The sequence below is a fragment of the Ascaphus truei genome, chromosome 1, assembly GCF_040206685.1.
Source record: "Ascaphus truei isolate aAscTru1 chromosome 1, aAscTru1.hap1, whole genome shotgun sequence".
NCBI lineage: Eukaryota > Metazoa > Chordata > Amphibia > Anura > Ascaphidae > Ascaphus > Ascaphus truei.
In genome coordinates, this window is record NC_134483.1 from 529,567,306 (window position 1) to 529,589,078 (window position 21,773).

Consider the following 21,773-nt stretch of genomic DNA (forward strand, 5'->3'; position numbering starts at 1 on the left):
CGCTCTGGAAATACCGGTCGCGCATGCACACTAGCAGCCAGCAGGTGCCGATCGTGCATGCGCCAAATTTTGCCCAGGGCCCCCCCATATTTAGCTACGCCACTGATGTCCACTCATGACCTCTGTCCATCCTTTAGCAACCAATATATTAGATGGCTTAGTCTAGCTGCTCTGTAGTATCACTATACTGTATGTCTGGTAGAGCTTGACCACCCTCTAGTGATGAATGGTATATTATTGGACATTCTCGATTTTTTTTATTGCCGCACAAAAACCTAGACACACTCCTCTGTAAATCACAAACTGTTTGACATGGAACTGATATGGGAGCACTTACATAAACTACAGGAGTCTCAGGAGAATGTTCATTTTCACCAAAGGTTTATATATTGCTTTGTTATGTAGACTCCCAGATAATTTAGACTTGTCTCTTTTCAGTTTATCTTAAAGTCTTGCTTCAGTTTAGCTTATGAAGCAGCCTATATGTATAAACTAAGGCCGCGTTTATAGTAGGCGAGCGCGCTTGCGACAGAGCGAATGGCGTTGCGCGTGCGATTTGTGCCTATAATGTTTGCGTGGTCGGGGAGGCTGGTTCACCCTCATTGGCTGAACAGCTCACATAACGCGGCCGCAGCGCGAAAGAACAAAATGATTTGTAGCTTGAAAAATCTGCCGCGTGGTCGCTCTGTATCATGCGCACTATGGCCGCCCTCATTGACTTCCACTGATTTGTTTCTGCGGCGCATGCCATTGCGCGCGCCGTCACGGCTACTATAATTGCGGCCCATCGTAAAGTGTGTCAATTTAGCAAAGTCCTCTATTTTTCTATAAAGTTCTGGTAGCAACGTTTCTGGACTTGTGTGCGATAGTAGGACATAATTTGCGAAAAAAAGATACTGGTTAGTCCTTTTTTCCTATCGTTACACCTGTGAATTTCTTGTTTAATCTCACTGATGATGCAAACGCTTCTATCACAAAGGCAAACAGCAGTGGTGCCATTAGGTAACCATGACAAGTCTCATTCTTAATCGGGAACGACTGACATACACCCCAAGCCTTTTACTGTGGCTGTAGGTGATGAATAAAGGGCATTTATGCCCACTATAAAGCAGGGGGGGGGGGGGGCAGATGAAATTTATGGGAACTTGAAACATCAAGGGTGAAGTCATCCTGCCAAAAGACTTCTCAATATCTAATCCTAAAACTATGGTGGGCATCTGGCTATGGTTACTGCTACGAATGTGTTATCGTCCAGATATGATCTACAGCTTGTCTCTCAGGGACAAAGCCAACCTGGATCGAGGTGTATGAGGAAGCCTAACAGCCCATTTAACCTTGTGGCCAATATTTTAACATCATTATTTATTAACGATATTGGTCTATAACTTGTTTAGACAAAGAGTCTCAGATTTGGTGCAGTTTATTTTAAAGTGTGTCAATTTAGCAAAGTACTCTATTTCTCTAAAGACCAACAAGACTCATGCTGGGTACATGCTGCAATATTTCAGTGACATTTCTGCAGAGACTAATGCCCATCGGATTAACACAGCAGGGGTCCCTGGCAGTCCCATTCATGTTGCAGCATGTACCCAGCATGTACCTGGGTCTTGTTGGTGATTGCCCCAGATTTGTTTTAGAATACTCATCGGCACTACAGTATTTTAACATTATTTATTAACTATATTGGTCTATAACTTGGGAAAACTGTAGGGTCTTTACCTTCTGTTGGTATAACCGTTGGTAAGGCCTTCAACCTTTTCTGGGGTGGCTAGTTACTTTTAAAGGGTTTCTTAAATAAAATTAATAGGTTAATAGGCAAACTTTTTATAATAAATATTGGTATAACCATTGAGGCCTGGTGATTTTGAGGTCTTAAGGGACTTAATGGTTTGGGCTATTTCTTCAAAAGTTATGGGTTTCTCCAATAACTTAGTGGAGTCCGCATCTAATGTTGGTAGCGATGCCTTATCTACATATTGCTTTTTTTGGTCTGCACTAGAAGAGTCAACCCATTAAATCTTTGAGATTCTAAAGTTTTTGATAGTATTCTTTAAACGCATTGCTTACTTCTATAGGGCTATGAGTTAAAAGATCCTGAGCTCTGTTTGATTGGGTAGATAATATGGCAATTAACCTTATTTCTAAGCTTACAAGTCAGAAGACAGTCAGCCTTATTGCCCTTATCTTTAAACAATTGGTACGTTCAGCGGAAAGCTCTCAGTTCTCTCAATAAGGCAATTATATATTAAAATTAAGGAAACAAGTGTATAATTTGACCATGACTTCTCATGCTCCATTCCTTCAAAATCGAGGCAATCAGACCCATGCGTACTACTATTACATCTATCGTTCTGTGCACTGTGTGTATCTTTTGGATATGAGATTTGCAGCTCTTCACAAGTATCTTGTGCCGGGTTTTGGATTTTCTTACTAGCAGTGATTGTTGGAAATCTATCCCATTGTCAGGCTCATAACAGCATTAAAGTCCTCACCTATGACAAGCATGAGAAGCATGATCTTAGGGAATGCGTTATGAAAGAATAGTGTCTGTTTTTCATTAGGGGCAAACAACGATACTAAGGTTCCTCTAATTTTTCCCACCAGGATCAGTAATCTGCCATCCTTGTCTGATACCTGATTATCTAACTTGAAATGCGCTTATGGTTTGATCAGGATGACTACGACCCTTTAGGATACATGAAAAGTTCATATTTGAGGCTGGTCCATTTTTTCTTGTTAACGGGAGTTTCTTGAAGCATGATTATGTCTCCCTTCAAAGATTTTAACTCAGAGAGCCATTCTTCTTATGAGAGAATTGAACCTGTTAACATTGACATTTTAAAATTATTAAAAGTTGGTATCTAGGTTTTCAGGTGTTGCCAATCGAGCTTAAAGTGTAAAGGTGACAAGCGAGAGTCTGTTGAAATGGTGTATGCACACAGAGCGCAAAAACACAAAACTAAACTTGTAGGGGAGGAGAAGAGAGCGAACCGGTAAATGGTAACACTCAGGATGTCTGCGACTGAAAGATTTTTTTGTTACACACCGATCTACTGACAATCTCTGGCCAATCACACTTCCATCCATGACTCAGGTAGCCATAAAAAGTTCTTCTTAAAGTGGCTGGTATATCTAGATTTATAATGCAAGTGTGTGAAAAGCTCCTTATAAGAATGTGACAAGAATAGAGTAGTCCCTGCCTTTGTGTTTACCTTGACTTGGTGGGAAAGCGCTTCTCTTTTTGGGGGGGCAATATAGGCAATTCTTTCGAGTTAAGTGATATGAAACAATGCATGCGGTTAATTAATCACAACGGGACAAAGAATTTAGATATGTACAAAAACGTTTATGATAATGAATTGCAGGCCTTGTGCAGCAGTTTTCTTTTGCTTCTACATACAGTATAGTGACAACCCTGGCACAACCATATTGAAAATATTACAGTAAAAACATATGTATTGTAGAGTAAGACCTCACGAGCAAAGCCCTCGTTACGTTTCGCGCCAGAATGTCCTGATTTGATGTCATTTACATCATTCTGTACCCCCATTGTACCGGGCTGCGGAATATGTTGTCGCTTTACAAATAAACAATAATAAAATGTATGTGAGTGAATTTACCAAACTGCTTAATTCTGCTAACATTTTCCAAAGTGTAGAAGGGAAGCACCCACACAGGATCAGGGTTACTGGCAGCATCGAGTTCATTCTACTATTCATTTTACATTGTAAACAGAGGTTGCCCTTTCAATTTTCCACCCAAGTCTATATACTATACCCATACTGTTTAATCAATGCTGAATCTATAACAGGAGAGGCCAACTCCAGTCCTCAAGGGCCACCAACAGGTCACATTTTATGAATATCCCTGCTTTGGTTAGGAAAAAAGAGCTTACATACATGGTCTAGTAAAACATGGTCAAGTAAAACGTTTTCTGAACAGTATGCCTACTTTAGAACACATCAGAGGGGAATCTGCTAAGTAATGGGCAGACCGAAGCATTCAGAGGAACTTCAGACCATTCCATTGCAAAATGCTTTCTTGGCAAATACCAGAGGAGAAACAAAAAACAAAAACAAAACATCTTCAAGGCATGGACACAAAAACAGATATTCATCAGTATCATGTATGGTTGCTGGTAAAATATTTTTAAATAAATACATATATAAAGCCGCAGACAGTCTTCTGACCTGAAATGCTTTTATTATTTCATTTGTTTAGTATTTAGTATAGAAGGCACTTACAATACAGAAAAATCAAAGAGGCACCAAATGTGCAATATGTAAATGACACAAAAAAAAACAGTAATAGGACAGAAGAGCACCCTTTTCTGTTAACAATACAGTACATGAATTATCTACAAACGTCTCATTTTAAAACTTTTTGTATTTTCGTAAAAAGATAAAAATTGTTCTACTTTCAATATTTAAAAAAAAAAAGAAAAAATGAATTAAAACACACAATGGTAGTAGGAATCACGAGTTAGTGGTTCTGTTCTTTTAGCATTAGGCTTTCAGTTCTTGCATTGTAAGAGATCTTGGTACATTTCAGCAAGGTGAGCAGCTTCCCTCTGACCGGAGAGCAGAGCACCATGTGTAGTGGAATAATACTTCCTGTGGGTGGCCTCACCAGAAAACATCACCTGCCTGGGCTGGATAACAGAGACAAGAAGAGACATTTAGGTATGCAGATCAAGAGAGACAGAAGCCATATTTACCAAGAGGTATTAAGTTGTAAAAGGTACAGATGTAGCAAGACTTGATGTCCCCAGAAAAAGTCTGTGGCACTCAAGACAGTGTTTGTGCGCGATCGCGCTGAAGAGGGTCCATGCTTCTAAATGGGACTCCCTGCAGTATTAATCCGCCGGTGTCATGACCGTGGGTGGCAGCGGCACCGGAGACAGTTAGGTTAGCTACATCTGTATCCTTCAGTATCCTCTTCATAAATATGGCCCTTAATCCTTCTCTAACAAAAGAGAGTCAAAGCATTGTAAGTACCTCTGGATTTTTGCAAGCCCACTCACAATTACCATGCTGACGTGCAAATGTATAATAAATATCAGTGGTCTTTGCTTTTCCCTATTCAGAAAATAAAGAAATTAAATTGACCTCAAGTTAACCGTGATGCCTCCTACTTCCTTCAATCCCACTGGAAACCAATAGAGAAAACCGTACTGCGGAGAACAACTTTCTAACTGTGCATGCAATACAGGCATACCCCGCTTTAACATACGCAATGGGACCGGAGCATGTATGTAAAGTGAAAATGTACTTAAAGTGAAGCACTACCTTTTTTCCACTTTACAATGCATGTACTGTACTGTAAACATCATATATGTGCATAACTGATGTAATAACGCATTTGTAACCAAAATAAATACAGTAGGCTTTATTGAAATAAAATCTTTAATGTCAGCTGATTTTTCTTATGTGCTGACAGATACAACATGGATGAATGGAAAATTATTTAAAAAATATGTAGGAAGGATGAAGGAGAGGGCATATCTTCTACTGTACAGTTTTTTTACTGAAAGGGCAGGAAGGTGAGGTGCATTTTTGACTGACTGATATATTTTTGGGACTTATTTTTTGTGACTTTGGTGAAAACAGTACAGTACAATACAGTACAGTACAGTGTTTTACAATGCTGTGCTTCCTTAGGCCGTGCGTATAGTGCCCGCGACCGGCGACATCACCCATCCCCGCTAGCGAAAGTTATATTTCGCTTTGCGGCGGCATCGCAGACTCCCGGACATTTGATTTGTTCAGGGGCTGTCACATGAGGTCAAATATTCCCGGCTTCCAAAGTCCGCTCCATTGCATTGCCGCTCTCGCGCTTACTATAAGCGCACGCGGCGGCAATGTGTTTGTTTTTGGGCGGCATCGCGGGCACTATACGCACGGCCTTACTCAGGTCCTTGATCAGCTTGGCTTACTCGCACGCACTCCCTCAGTCACACAATCTCTCACGCACTCCCTCAGTCACACAATCTCTCACGCACTCCCTCAGTCACACAATCTCTCACGCACTCCCTCAGTCACACAATCTCTCACGCACTCCCTCAGTCACACAATCTCTCACGCACTCCCTCAGTCACACAATCACGCACGCACTCCCTCAGTCACACAATCACGCACGCACTCCCTCAGTCACACAATCACGCACGCACACGCACTTAATCACGCACAGTCACGCACACGCAGACACACCCGCAGACACACCCGCAGACACACACGCAGACACACACGCAGACACACACGCAGACACACACTCAGACAGACACACTCAGACAGACACACACACACACACACACACACACACTCAGACACACACACACACACACACAGACAGACACACACACACTCAGACAGACACACACACACTCAGACAGACACACTCAGACAGACACACACACACACTCAGACAGACAGACACACACACTCAGACAGACAGACAGACACACACTCAGACACACACACACACACACACACACACACTCAGACACACAAGCACAGAATGCAGTAGAAGAGGACCTCCTCCCCCGTAGCCAGTAACTCACATGCAAAGTTCCGTTCTGCTGCAGCAGCAGCAGGCTAGAGCGAGATCTGAGGAGGGAGGAGGGAGGAGGGAGGAGGGAGGAGGGAGGGAGAAAAGCCAGGAGCTGCAGTGAGGGCGGAATCACTGCTATAGAAGCTGATTGATGGCGCGCCCGATCTCCCCCTTCCCCCTGCCATCCGGCCCCGTTCCCCTTTAACTGCACTCCCACTCAGTTAGGGACCACAATGAAGGAGGTTGCTGTATTGGAGGTGCGCACGCACGCCACCCCCTGGTGTCCGTACTCGCGAAGCACGTGTACGTACACAGGGGTATGGTGTAACTAAAAAAAAATGTACGTACTTGCGAGTGTACGTAAAGTGGGTGTATGTAAAACGGGGTATGCCTGTATATTGTATATAAAATGTATACCCTGTTCATTTATGTAACCATGTATTATTTGTCATCATAACTATGTCCAGGACATACTTGAAAACGAGAGGTAACTCTCAATGTATTACTTCCTGATAAAACATTTTTATAAAGAAATAAATAATAAATAAAACTGGACAGTAGTGGCTACTTAATTATACGTAGGTATATTTTCCAGTGTCACAAGAGCAGAAAACAATGGGAAAAAGGGAGTCCCTTTCCTACAGAGTTTACAATCTAAATTGAATAATGGGGGTACAGATAAGTGTCTTGTCGAATAGCACTGCTTGGTAAAAACACACTCAAATATATATATATATTGCCACACACAAACCACAATATCTGTATACAATCCTAAATGTTCTTCAGGTACGTGGGGATTGGTGATTTTTATCCCCAATATTTAATGTTTTTTTTAAATGGACCAGTCCCACTTTGATGACCTTTAATATTCTTATTTTTTCATCACTCAATATCTAGTTCAATTCCAGAGGAAGGGACATTATTTTGATGTCAGGACATCCTGCCGCACTCAGATTCCAATGTTATCAGGAATATCCATCATCAGGTATAAAGATAGTTCAAATCCAATAATACTGGTCTTTGACTACACTGAAATCTGTTTGAGTGCAGTCGGACAACCTTTGGCTTTTGACGATTCCTGCAACAACACTATAATAAATCAACTCGCATCACACGTGCCACCTCCACCATCTTGTTCTATAAAGTGTGTGTGTGTGTGTACACACACACACACACACACACACACACACACACACACACACACACACACACACACACACACACACCTTGTTAGAAACCAATTTGTAGCAAGTTTACTGAACAAGAAACAGTTTGTGTGCACACTGCTATAGATTACATGTGTCACCATATGACCTTGTGACTATTCAGGCTAATAATCATATTGGCCATGACTAGTTTCAGATGAATTGTTGCCATCACATACTGTGCACAGGTGCAAACATCAGAGCTTTTTATAGAACAGTCTAATATATTAATATTTCTAACAGTCTAATATATTACTGTAATACACATGCTAACGAGAGTGAAATGTGTACAGTAAGCAGAAAAACTTAGAAGCAGTACATTTGCATGCTTCATAGTATTGCTGCTGCAAGTCCAGTTTCCAACCCTGGTCTTACCTCCAGGAGATCCCGAGTTCTGGCTCAATGGTTCTCTGTAGTTTCAGGAATGTACAATGGAACCAGCAAATGAATACAGAGAAAGTCATGCTACCTAGTGTGGTTCTTGCCATTGATTGGTCCAGATATTGACGGAAGCCATTTTATCTTACTAATTACGCCAGAAGAATAGGTGTAGATAACCAGAGTTAAGACCAATTCAAAAAGGGATTTTAAATAAAATAGAGGCCGGTGAACTTGTGGAATGAAACAATAAATTAAGGCTTATATAGGACGTACGTCCACCACTAATATGGGGTTTGTCGTCTTGATTATTTTTTCTTCCAAAATGTATCAAGGGGAAAAGGGCCAACAACTGTCTGAAGTGCATTGAGATTCACTGCGAACATCTTTCAGCCTCAAGGCATCAAATTAATTACATTAGACAAGGTACTCACAACAGTTTTGGAGCTCTCTGTATAAGGCAGTGGCTTCACAAGTTTTTCTACATCTGCTCCACTAGAGCCCACTTGTGTATATGAATAGGATCCGAGGAAGTACGGGTTACTGCCCCAGGAGGAACGCAGGATTCGCCGTGGCTTTGGAATGTGAGGATTCCCTACAATATAGAAAAAGAAGGAAAGTTCTTAGCAAACAGGGAAGTAACCAAACAGTACTCTTCTCAAGTATACACAAATTGTGCTACAGATGTGTGTCACAATGTTTAATCATATAATATCTTAAAATTTGAAGTAGCAGTTCCAGAAAAAAATGTTTCGTTTTTTTACAGTGAAGGACCCCCTTGTTCCCAAAATACGGTGAAGTTATATTACACGACTATTGGCAGTACTATCATACACCCAGTATCACAGGCACGCTGCCCAGGTGTCCCATTTAACTCCTCCCTCACAACAACAATGTAGCTAAAACCAGTCGACTTGTCCTCCATAACATTGCAAAGACACGTCCTTCTCTCTGTAACTCTACTGCTAAAACCAACACAAGCCCTCATTCTCTCCTGTTTCGACTATTGCAACCTTCATCCGGCCTCTCACCGCTCCCATTCAATCTATCCTAAACGCTGTTTGAATCAGTCTACGCTCTCCTAAATCTGTCTCAGCAGTTCTCCTGCTGCAATCTTCCTACCAAATCCTGTATTACAATCAAAATACTCACTTTTAAGGCTATACTCTCATCTGCCCATTCTTACAGATCAGCCCCAATTTAGCTTGTGTCACCTTTAAGGCCCATCATAAAACACACCTCTTTAATTGGGTATCTGTGTTGGCCGATACTATACATCTCATATGCATTGACCATGACCCCTTGCAGACGTACTTACAATAACACCTACCTACTGTCGCTAAATTCTCCTTACTTACCACTTAGATTGTAATCTCCTTGGGGCAGGGACTCTTTTTTCCCCAATGTCTACATCTGTATGAAGTGCTTATTCCTATTATGTTGTGTGTTACTGCTGTAAAGCGCTGTGTACATGGATGGCGCTATGATAATTGCATACGTAATATGATATTTCTATATACGTCATCCAAAAACACAAGAAGCACGTGCCAATAGGAAGCAGCAACCAATGACGTGCAGCTTCCTAAAGGACGGCCATTGAAAACCAGGAAGTAATGACAGTAACTTCCCTGTTAAGCATCTCGAGAACCAGGAGTTCCTAGAGCTGAAATTACCACGGTTCAACTATAAGGAACCTCCCTCATTCCCGCCCTGTAATAAAATAAAATAATGATCCCGCCAAGTGAAGAGGTGATATGAGCAAACCCCACTCGCCCATCTCCCTTCTAAAAATATCAGGGTGGTGGTGCTCAGAGGTATAGCGAGAGGACAATGCAGAAGAGTATATCTGGTAACAGCACTCCAATTTGGTTCAATTATGCATTCTACAAAGTTTCCAACACAATCAAACGGAAATACATAACTTTTACTAATATACACTAAAAGTTACCAAAATTAGTTGTGTGGTGATCAACATGATAGAATAATAGTAAAAATGACCCCTCAGTATATAGCCTCGGGGGAAAGGAATCTCTCAAGAGCGTTGAAACCCCAAATAGTCAAGTCTCACTAGTCCGCCCACCATTGTAACAGAGTCTCTTACTTAGTGTAAACCATGTGTCTGCACAGTAAAGTAACAACATATGTAGGGGGTGGGGGGGAAAGGTAGGTGCCCCAAATAAGGTACAGAGCTCAATTACTGCTCGTCAAAGAGTTTTATTGTGGAACAGTGGAGGAAACGTATCATCTGCTGTTCCACAAAACTTTGACATTTCGTTTCTTTGCAACACACCAGTGTAGGCCACGCTACAGGTGTTGAATTCGCCCCCCCCCCCCCCATACTTTTTTCTATTTTGACACAGTAAAGAAGTATTCTCAGAGTCAATATTTTGGTCAGGAGATAATATCCTTGCTAAACACCCACTTCTCCACACAGCCTTTCCAATTAATATGAAGGAATATTAACACATAGAAGAGTATTCTTTATCGAATACTTCGATAATGGTTCGCTCATCCCCTACAAAGATTAACTCGAATTATGCTTGTTGTACTTTAGTGTCCCTCAACTTAAATTAGTTCTTTAAGTGCATGTAAATATTGTATTGCCTTTAGATTTTAAATGTTCCCTCTGTATTAACATTGATGCAACTACTTTATATTTGTATTGTTCTATGATAGATGTTAGAAAAATTGTGAAATCTCTTTTCTCAGATATTTGAATTTAGAGAAAGAACTGGTTCCTAACTTTTGCTCTAGTTCCGATGACTCTGTAGTACAGAGTTCCCTCTTCCGGTCTGATGAGAAAACCAGCACACGCGTCATCAGAAAACACATGGCATGTGAAACGGGGCTTAACCTCTTCTCTCTATTTTCTCATGTTATCCTAAGCAATACATATGCCCAGTTAAGTGTAAGTCTATGATACATTTTATTTATTTATAAAAATGTTTTACCAGGAAGTAATACATTGAGTGTACCTAGTACATAGTGTACCATGTATGTATATATTTATTTATATAGGGTCATCAGTGCACACATTGCTTTACAAAAGAGACAATGAAATACAATAAGTGCCACAGACAAAAAAAACACAATAGGAAAGGAAATACCAGCTGCAGAGAGCTTCCAATCTAAGGCTGCGTTAACGGTAGGCGCACGCACGACGGAGCGCATGGCGTCGCGCTTGCCTGTCGCTCGAGCGATCTCTGCACTGTGATTCGGGGAGGCGTGGCATCACGGGGCTGGTCTGCCCTCATTGGCTGAACCGCTCATGTGATCCATCCGTCGCGCGACAAAAATCAAATTTTTGGTGTCGACCCAAAATTCTGCCGCCCGGTCGCTCTTCATCGCGCGCTCACGATGGCCGGCTCTATACAGCGGCTGCACTTTATTCACGCCGCGCTCCGTCGCTCACACTATGGACTCAGCCTAAAGCTGAGTCCATGGTAACCGCGATGCGATCAAAATGCAGTGCCCCTATGGAGGCTGTCCTTGGAGCGCGCGACGAGAAGCACCAGCGATGCGCGAGGAAACAAATGGACGCGGTGTAAGTGATATGATGGGAGGCTTGCAGAGACAGAGTGTGCTGGAGTAAGTACAGTAGATGGCAGTGCCTGACCATGATCCCGGCAGGTGAGTGTTTAGGTTTGATCCAACGGTGTGGAGAACAGTATGAGGGAGTTCCACTGATAAGCGGCAGTGAAGGTGAAAGCTTTAAGGTTTATCGCCAGAGAGCAGTGGAGATTGAAGAGGTGGAAAGGAGACCCGTTTGAGCAGAGTGCAGGAGACAATAGCAGTATTGTCTATCATACTATTTTCAACAAGGTAAAAAAAAAAAGTTCACTTAGAAAACGGTATGATGCGGTGTGCGCGGTATGATGCGGTGTGCGCGGTATGATGCGGTGTGCGCGGTATGATGTGGTGTGTGAGTACACAGTAATAACTTTAGTTCTATTGTAAATGTAGCCCTCTTTCCTACGCTCTAGAGAGACTACGGGTACTGCACACACCTGTGGGCTCCAGGAGATCTGAGCCTCTGTTAACTGGGAGCCTGGGGTAACACTTATCTTAACGGCAGCGCCTCCACTTACCCAGGATCCCCATCATGTAAGATTCCCCTGGGCAAGAACCATAGCAACACACATATGCTTTGAACTGAATTTACTGGAACGCAATAATAACCTTTGTTACTTAATGATAACGAAACACATATCACACACTTATTATACTATTCTTATACGGTTAGTGGCTCGGCCACTCTCTTAAGGAGTAATGTCACTGCCCCGTCACCGCGTGCCCCCACACCGTGTCCATGTACTGTAATTGTATCTAGGCTCTAGGCCACTCCACTTAGTGTCCCCAAAGAGTGTTCCCTAAGGCGGGATCAGCGCCTGTTGACCGGTGTTGGTGCACTTTGTTAAATACCTTCCGATCACTGCGGTGACCGGTGACAACTTCAAAAAGGATCCGCCGATCCAGCGCAGTTGGTCTGATGTTGCGATGCTCAGCAACCTGGTCCCAGATGACATGCAGCAACCGCGACTCTGCACTCTTTGTCCCTATCTGTATTCAGTAGGGGGGTGATGTTCCTATCACTATTGGGCTTCCCTGCAGCACACAACCTACGGTGACTCAGGGAATCTCTTAGGGCCCTCAGGGAAGATCTAGCCTATGCAGGTGGGTCACGGACCCCCTGCACTCACACTACCTCCTTCCCTGCTCCTCCGGTGCCCCCTGACTAGCGTGGCCTTTCCCCCACGCTTCCCTTTCCTGCCTCCCGCTAATCCAGCCCTCTCATTGGCTCCCTGGCGACAGGTGACCTCGCTAGAGCTCCTGGGAGTTGTAGATACCGGCTGAGCCCCTTTCTTACTGGCCAGCCGTTCGCGCGCTTGCATCGCGCATGCGCGACCTGTGTTCTGACCTTACTCTCCGAATTGCGCAACATGGCGGCCGCCGCGGAACTGTCACCACTACAATTGAAATGTGCTGCAGCCAGGGAAACATATACACATCCCTACATAAATATTCAGCTGATGCGAGCAGAAAACTGATGACTCCTATGTGATCATTCTGAGATTCCGGGCTGACACATTGTATTACACAGGTTCACCAGGTCACTGTGGCCTTGGTAGTGTCAAGAGTCCTGAATATGCTCCAGTCCCTTAACTCAACATGTCTGTGATCAGTAACAGAGGACATCACAGATAGTAGCCTCTTCACGCTGTAAGGGAGGGGGAAGTGAGAAAGTGCTTCGTCTCCCCAGCAGTGACCAGAGATTTGCAGATGCCCACTATGTGCAAAAATATATTACATTGACATAAGATGCCTCTTACATATTGGAGAATTCCTGCTTTGCCAACAGCGAGCTAAGATGAGGGCTATTTTATTCTAGTACCTCTATGCCAGCACAAAGGAATGGTGGTTTAAGTCCCACCAAGTTGGAGGACAGACAAAACCTCCATTTATTTAACGCGCCGCTTGTTCGTGGGAAACCTAGCGCTAAATCATTCACGGATGACCTGAATCTGGGTCAGGGTTTTGTGTCTAGCAGAGCAGCTACCTCGCTGCCATCTATTGTAAAGTCATCTCTTGAGCCAGGCACTAAGGATCTGGCGCCAAGGAGAACTATATTTTCATAAACAAAATGTTCACAGCAGTTTGAGCTGTAATAATAGGTAATGCTCCCTTTGTAATTTCAGGATAGATTGTAGCTGCTGAGTTACACCGACTAAAGCTGCCATTATGTTAGGTACACAGTCAGGATTTTGACAGATTTATAAACAAGAAGCAGCAAACGTTTGCCAGCTTAGATAAGAATGTAGAATTATACATTGCCACATGCTTTACATATACAAATAAATAAAAAAAGGGGGTGGGGAGGGGAAATATAGTATTGCTGCTTTAAAGTAAATATTAATGAGATGATAAAAAATAACTTTAATGGTCTCCCTCTTTGTAAGCTGGTTTAGAACTACATCTAAGCAACATATTCTCTGGCAGGAAAACAAGGCAGCACTCCAGAGGACTAACATTGGATTTATTTAAAGTGAAATCAGATCAAGGAGAATACATTGCTTTATGGATTGCACCGTTCGGCACATGGCTTGCACCTGAGGCCGTCCCAAACAAGGGCCCATGCAACCCTTTTTTCTATACCTATTATAACTAACCATGCCCATTGTAATCTTAGAATTTCCACATGACCTTGGTTGTGTAAAACGTTGACACTAACAGAACCACATACTGAATAGGGGACCACAGTTAAACCGGTCACATAATGAACACTGAACAATCACAGTGTACAGAACATTTGCGTCATCAAATTGGGTCAAATGTGGGTCGAGATGGCTCTTTGCACCACACCGGGATCTGTACCCACGTCATAAGCCTCTGCAGTTTGTTATTGCAAACATTTAATCTTGTTTTTGAAGTCTTTCAGCCAACACAGCTATAAATGTGTGAGCATCAACCGAGCACCAGGTTTAGCCACTTTGTTCCTCGCCTCCATCACATACACTTCAAGGCTTTCAGCATAAGTACAGTAAGCACAGCTCTCAGAAGGGGAGCGAACGGCAAGGAAAATCATTATTTGATCAGCTCTGGTCCCATCGCGTATGAAAGACAGACATTAAGAAGCTCGGAGTCACATTATTTGTAGGTTTCCACGAGACTTTTTGATCGCTTTGAATGAAGCTGGTTGGTCTTAACCATTTGAGTATTGTACTGTATGTCTATTTATATAGCGCCATTAATGTACATAGCGCTTCACAGTAGTAATACACATGGTAATCAAATAAATAACAGATAATATAAATAACAGATCATGGGAATAAGTGCTTCAGACATAAAACTAACATTAAGGAAGAGGAGTCCCTGCCCCGAGGAGCTTACAGTCTAATTGTTAGGTAGGGAGAACGTACAGAGACAGTAGGAGGGAGTTCTGGTAAGTGCGTCTGCAGGAGGCCAAGCTTTATGTATCATGTGTTCAGAATATCCACAGTGCTATTCATATCTTCTTTAAGCAAGTGTGTGTCTTAAGTTGGGTTTTAAAGGTGGATAGGGAGGGTGCTAGTGGGGTACTGAGGGGAAGGGCATTCCAGAGGTGTGGGGCAGTCAGTGAAAAAGGTTTAATGCGGGAGAGGGCTTTAGATACAAAGGGGGTAGAAAGAAGACATCCTTGAGAAGAACGCAAGAGCCTGGATGGTACATAACGAGTACCCGAGACATTGCCACATCACGCTCGTTTTGCTAGGGAAGATCGCGTCGTGCTCCTATTGACAGGACACGATCCACGCTGATAAGGGACGAACAGAAAATGTGTAAAACTTGCTTTTTTCTGCCTTTGTTCATTTATGTTAAGTGTTGTACTTCATCAGGAGTGGCCAACTTAAGTCCTCAAGCACCACCAACAGGCAAGCTATTAGGGATAGCCTTAAATCCTGACCTATTGGTAGCCCTAGAGCAGCGGTGCGCAAACTCCCGGAGTCCCCCCTCCTTGCTCCCTCCTCGGTCGCTCCCCCCTTGCGTCTAGTGATGTGTTAAATGACGCTGCGGGGTCATGCAACGTCATTTGCCGCACGTGGTGTCATTTGACGCCGAGTTGCCATGGCGACGCATCACACAGCCGGCTGAAACAAGGTAAGTGGAGTGTTGCAGGGGCTTCACGCGATCCCCTGGCATTAAATGCCTGGGGGAAGAGTGCGGGACCTCTGCAACCGCCCGCGCCCCCCAGAAGAATTTCTTGTCCCCACTGGAAGGTGCACACCCAGGTTTGAGCCCCACTGCCCTCACGTTTGCCACTCCTGTTAAGGAATAGAAAAACTACCTGTTTAAGGCGTATTTATACGCATCAAAAAGTGACCTGCAATCATTGTATCTAGAGGACAAAAAGGGTATGAAAGGTTGGTACCAAAATGTCCACCCCAACCGACTTCAGGAAGCTTCCGGAAATAAAAAACATTGAGACAATATTTTCTATATTTGTACATATTGTGCACCCATTTGGAAGGGGTACTTCATACTAAAATCCCACCCATTGGATACTATAGGCATTCTTGTATATTGCTAACGGGACATACAAACATACATACCTACCAACTGTGGCTGAAATGGAATCATTTAGCAAAATGCTCAGTAGCAACTTATTTAGAGGTTATGGGTCAAAATACAAGTCATGTGGTGTGCACAGATTCTGTAGGACTTGAATTGCCATTATTATGCTCTCTAGGAGTGATCAGCAACAATAATATAGCTCATTGGTTATAAAAATAAATAAACCCAAGTGACCCAGGAGGAACCAACCTGTAAATTTTCTTAACAGCTCAGTGCAGGTTTCTGCAACAGTCTCATCATCGTACTTCTCCATAATCAGAGCCTCCTCCCCACAAATCCAACCACTCAGCACATAGCCATATCTCTCAGGGGGGTACAGGACATCAAAGCTGCAGATCTTCTTGTACCACAGCTCCTCTGGATATGTGAGGCTCTGACTCTCCGCTTCATCTTCCCATACAAACTGAATACTGTTGCACTCGGGACTCCAGAAAGGCTCTTCAAACTCTAGGAAGATCTTGTCTGTAGTGCTGATGCCTAGTTTTTCAATGGCTATGACCTTGTCTTCAGGGAGGTTGGGATGAAATAAGCTCTCGTGGCACTTTTTCAGGACTCCTAGGGAGACTGTTACAATGACGTGGTCAGCAGGGATGAACTCGCAGTCTTCGCACTCCAAAAAGACCGGGTAACCTTTGTCCTCCAACTGGTCATCGTTATGGTCAGCCACCCGTTCTATCTGCTTCCGTATGGACCTGTTCCAGTGGATGCACTTCACAGGCTTGCGCAGCTGGATGAAAGATTGCGGGATGGAGCAGGAAAGGATTTCCACAATCTTAATGAAGCCGCAAGGAATTACGTGATGGGCGCCAGGAATCTCCGTCCATTCACCAAACTCACTGAGCGACACCTCGTCCATACTATGTGAGCTACTCTCGCAGCTTTCAACCTAGCAAAGACAAAATAATCCCAATAAAATGCATGTTATGCAGAACAAGCACTATTCACACCGAAACTGGAAAAATTATAAATATATGGGTGCGAGTATGTGCAGGGAGGTGTGTGTATATGTGGGAAGGTGTGTGTGTGTATGTGCGGGGAGGTGTGTGTGTACGTGAGGGGAGGTGTGTGTGTATATGTGAGTATGTGCGGGAAGGTGTGTGTGTGTGTATGTGCGGAGGTGTGTGTGTGTGTATGTGAGTATGTGCGGGGAGGTGTGTGCGGGAGTATGTGCGTGAGTATATGCGGGGAGGTGTGTGTATGTGTGTGTATATGTGAGTATGTGCGGGAAGATGTGTGTGTGTGTGTGTGTGTGTATGTGCGGGTGTGTGTGGGGAGAGGGGGAGGTGGGCATGTTTATGTATATCTTTCAGTGCCACAACTGTGAGATAAAGTATGAGACCAATGGTGTTTGGAGACAATAACGTGCAAATAAAATTGAAAAACAATTAAAATAAAATTAATAGAAACAAAGTAAAATAACTATATATACGAAAAATATATGTAAATATACAATACAAATGACTGACACACACACACACACACACACACACACACACACACGTAGGACAGTGTTTTTGGGATTGGACTGTGTGCGGGGAGGGGAGAGGGAGGGGAGAGGTGGGCATGTTTATGTATATCTTTCAGTGCCACAGGGGCATGCTGTGAGAAAATATGAAAGAAAAAATTATATCTATATCACATACATACATATACACACACACAAACACATGTATGTTATCATAAACATATCATACATACACATATATTATATTGCTGTATAATGCACAAAATAACTTATTAAATCCTGGTCAATAACAGCCAGCAGCTATCACCATTCACTAAATAACCTTCCATTTGTGCGGTGTCTCAAAAATTGCAAATGCCATTTTATGCACAAAACTGCAGCCAACAGAAGCACTGCCAGCCTGATCACATAGCATCAATGGGGTGACGTACCACTGCAGAGAATGGTTTGTGTGCATTGCAAGTACCCTCCAAGTGAAGTACAGCAAACACAAAACGCATCTGTAAAACAGAACGTCGGTGGGCAAGAGATGCCTGTAAAGAACACCGCAGCATTCCCAGCTTACCTTTAAGTATTGCTGGATCATGGCCAGTTTCAGCCCCTTTGTGGTCTCGGAATCATCAGGATCCTCTTTGATGCGTTTCCGTACCACGTCCCGTGTAAACACGCCCACGCTGTTCTGGCTCTCTGCGTTGACAGGTTTTCCGTTCTGGAAGAACTCCTGAGTCAGGTTATAGACCTGGGGCAACGATTAAAAAAAAAAAAAAAAAAAGTAAAATTGTGTGAGTTTTTATTAAAGGTCAAACACAACGTTCTAAAAAGGAACTTCGTGGGGGTTTTATACATCAGACCGCAATAGTGCCAAGGATCGGGCGGTCCGGTGCGATGGTGCCCCCATCAAACACTAATCACATTAATGAATAGCACCCCATATGATTCGCTATCTCCTTGTTAAACAGATTAAGGCCAATATAGGGTTGGCTAATGACAGTGGCGCAGGGGAGTGCCTGCATCGCAGAGCTTACAATCTAATTTTGGTGTGAGGCACAGGGAGAAAGTGACTGGCACATGGTCACAAGGAGTCGACAGCGGTATTTGAACCTGGCTACCCTGCTTCAAAGTCGTAGTCAGGGCCTCGCTGAGCCACTTCTTCTTTGCCCTTATATGAATTCCCAGACACTGCGTATTGCGTATTTTAGGGTAACTTGGGATAAATATTGGATTTTTAGACTATTTATATATTTCTTCTATGAGGAATGTATGTAGGGTGTATAAAAAGCTGTGTGTACACAATCAAACCACAGCTCTGATCTAGTAAACAGGAGCGTTACAAAACACGCCAATTGGGCCAACAGAAAAGTACTAATTATAGCCTTATTAAAAGAGCAATTTAGACAACTGGAATACAGAAGACTGGTAAATCAATGCACGGTATATACTGGTTACCCTCCAGCACCTTATTTAAGTTTACTGCAAAATGTATTCCCTGAATGTGAATGTACACCGGGTAACTTATAGTGCATGCGTACACCAACTGGTAATCTTATCTGCATGCAGTACTGTGTGAGGTGTCACCAACCACGTGGATTATAGTAAGAAAGATTAGGGCCTTCATTTGAACTCCATTTTCCATGAAATGTACAATTTGATACAGACTTAAAGCATAGAACGAGAGAACAATGACCATTAAGATTCAAGGGGAAATAAAATGTATTGCGAGAAGTTAAAAATCACCTTTTATCCTGTTGCAGTAAGCTGGTAGGATTTGCATCTGGATCTGAACAAACCAGACGTTTATATTTAAAATCCAATTAAAAAAGCTACATAACATCTGATGCAGCACTTGCAGTGCGAATTAGAAAGGGTAATTTGGCAGAAAACATTTCAAAATTAGGCATTTACAACCAGCAATTTAGCATCTTGATACCATGCAGGTTTGTGTCTTTTTCGGTTGAAGTAATAGCTCAGTGGTAAAAACACAGGCGTTGAAGTGAGCAGAACCCTCACATCCCCCTTTTCCTCAGAAAGCAAAAATGTATTGGATTTGTATTAAATATCAGCCGCCTGATTTATGTCAATTGTTTGTTTTTTGTTATAGAACTGACACTTCTGGGAATGTAGACAGTACCCCTGCAGTCTACCAACATCCTCCCAAAGCATCTCATCTCCAAGCTGTTCACTGCAAACGTTGGATGATGTGAATGGCTTTTTTCCATGTAAACATGGCAAGGTTTGTAGCTATGGAAAAGAAGCCATGGAATGTAAAAACACTGTTACTGGCAATGGATATAACATTGATAAAAGGATATGATGTCCTTCTAAAAATGTAATTTATGTACTTGAATCGGATTGTGGTTAACAGCTCGCAGGCTGCAGAATAAAGAACTTGCAGACGAGGTTTATGTAACATCAGCAATCAGCAGAAAACTAGGACATATTCCCTGTACAGACATTTCTCGGAGTGTTGGCACAAACAAGAAGTTGGACACTAAGCATATCTACGTGAGGGAAGAGGAGACGAAAAACCTTCATTCAAGCTATTGAAAAGTTGGTCATAATGGATTTCTATTTAAAAAAAAAACGCAACGATCACACAGTATGAATAATCAAATGAATAATCAAATAGGATCAAAATCCATTTTTTATGCCCATTTGTATCACATCTCTGGGTTCCTTAGGTCAGGGGCGCTCAAAGTTTTTTTGCTGTGCCCCCCGTGTGCCGGCTACAGAGCTCGTGGCCCCCTCCCCAGCAAGCTGGCATCACGTGACATGACCCCTCAGCGTCATTTGACAGGTGCTCCCATGGCGCATCATGTCACATAACCCCGCCGCGTTGTCAGAAGCCGGCTGAATTGACGTTGCAGAGTAGACGTTGCAGAGACCCCAGCATTTAATTTAAATGCCTCGGGGAAGAGCGTGGGGCCTCTGCAACCTCCACGGCCCCCCAGAAAAATCCCATGCACCCCTGGGGGGCTCCGTTACAGCGCAGTCCTCACGGTCCTGTGTGCCGTGTGTGTATGCAGTGTGCCGTGTATTTTATTTATTTTTTTAATTCGGGGTCCATGCTCAAACTGTGTTATAAGCGGATTGCACTATAACAGGGTTGAGCTGTATATACAAATATATTCGGGGACAGTACAAGGAGCTTTCAAAATAACTATCAAGGACAAAGGAGATTTCACCAGCAACACAGGAAAGGGTTCTTTACACTAAGGGCAGTTACGATCTGGAATGTATTACTCATGGAGACTGCGATAGCAGATACAATAGATTTATTCAAAAAAGGGTTGGACATCTTTTTTAGAAAGGAAAGATATACCAAATAAGTCAACATGGGAAGAATATTGATCCTGGGAGTAATCCGATTGCCAATATTTGGAGCCAGGAAGGAATTTTTCCCCTTATGAGATATAACATCCAATGATGTCACTGGGTTTTTTTGTTAGCCTTCCCCTGGAGCAATATACTGCAAGTACAAATATAACATAAAGTATCTGTCATCTAAATTTAGCATAGGTTGAACTTGGACATATGTCTTTTTTTCAACCTCATCTACTATGTAACTTATTGGGCTTTTAGGGTTATTTGGGAGAAATATTGGATTTTCAGACTATTTATATTTTTTTATTGTGAATTTATGCAGAATATTTAATTTTCGTGAATGTGCTCTATGATATTGATGTCAATTATTGACAAGCACTTCACACTTCTTCCAATTACTTTTTCTATTAATATACAGGCATACCCCGGTTTAAGTACACTCACTTTAAGTACACTCGCGAGAAAGTACATCTCGCTCAATAGGCAAACGGCAGCTCACGCATGCGCCTGTCTGCACGTCCTGAACAGCAATACCGGCTCCCTACCTGTACCAAAGGTGTGCGCAAGCGGGGAGACTATAGAGCCTGTTACAAATGCCTTATTTACATCAGTTATGCACGTACAGTATATGACGATTGCAGTACAGTACATGCATGCATCGATAAGTGGGAAAAATGTCGTGCTTCACTTTAAGTACATTTTCGCTTTACATACATGCTCCGGTCCCAGAGCGTACGTTAATGCGG

The 21,773-nt window shown here is 42.9% G+C and overlaps 1 protein-coding gene across 3 annotated transcripts in view; it reads right to left on the reverse strand.

The window, feature by feature from the left end:
* Nucleotides 1–3,325: 3,325 nt before the first annotated feature.
* Nucleotides 3,326–21,773, reverse strand: part of SMOX (spermine oxidase) — a 50,908-nt gene continuing 32,460 nt past the window's right edge. For all 3 annotated transcript variants that reach the window (XM_075572376.1, XM_075572391.1, XM_075572385.1), the window contains exons 4-7: nt 18,272–18,445; nt 16,431–17,127; nt 8,567–8,727; nt 3,326–4,651 (exon numbers count right to left, since the gene is read on the reverse strand). In XM_075572376.1, the coding sequence (XP_075428491.1) occupies nt 4,514–4,651; nt 8,567–8,727; nt 16,431–17,127; nt 18,272–18,445 (1,170 nt within the window). In that variant the 3' untranslated portion in view covers nt 3,326–4,513. The remainder of the gene's footprint in view (nt 4,652–8,566; nt 8,728–16,430; nt 17,128–18,271; nt 18,446–21,773) is intronic.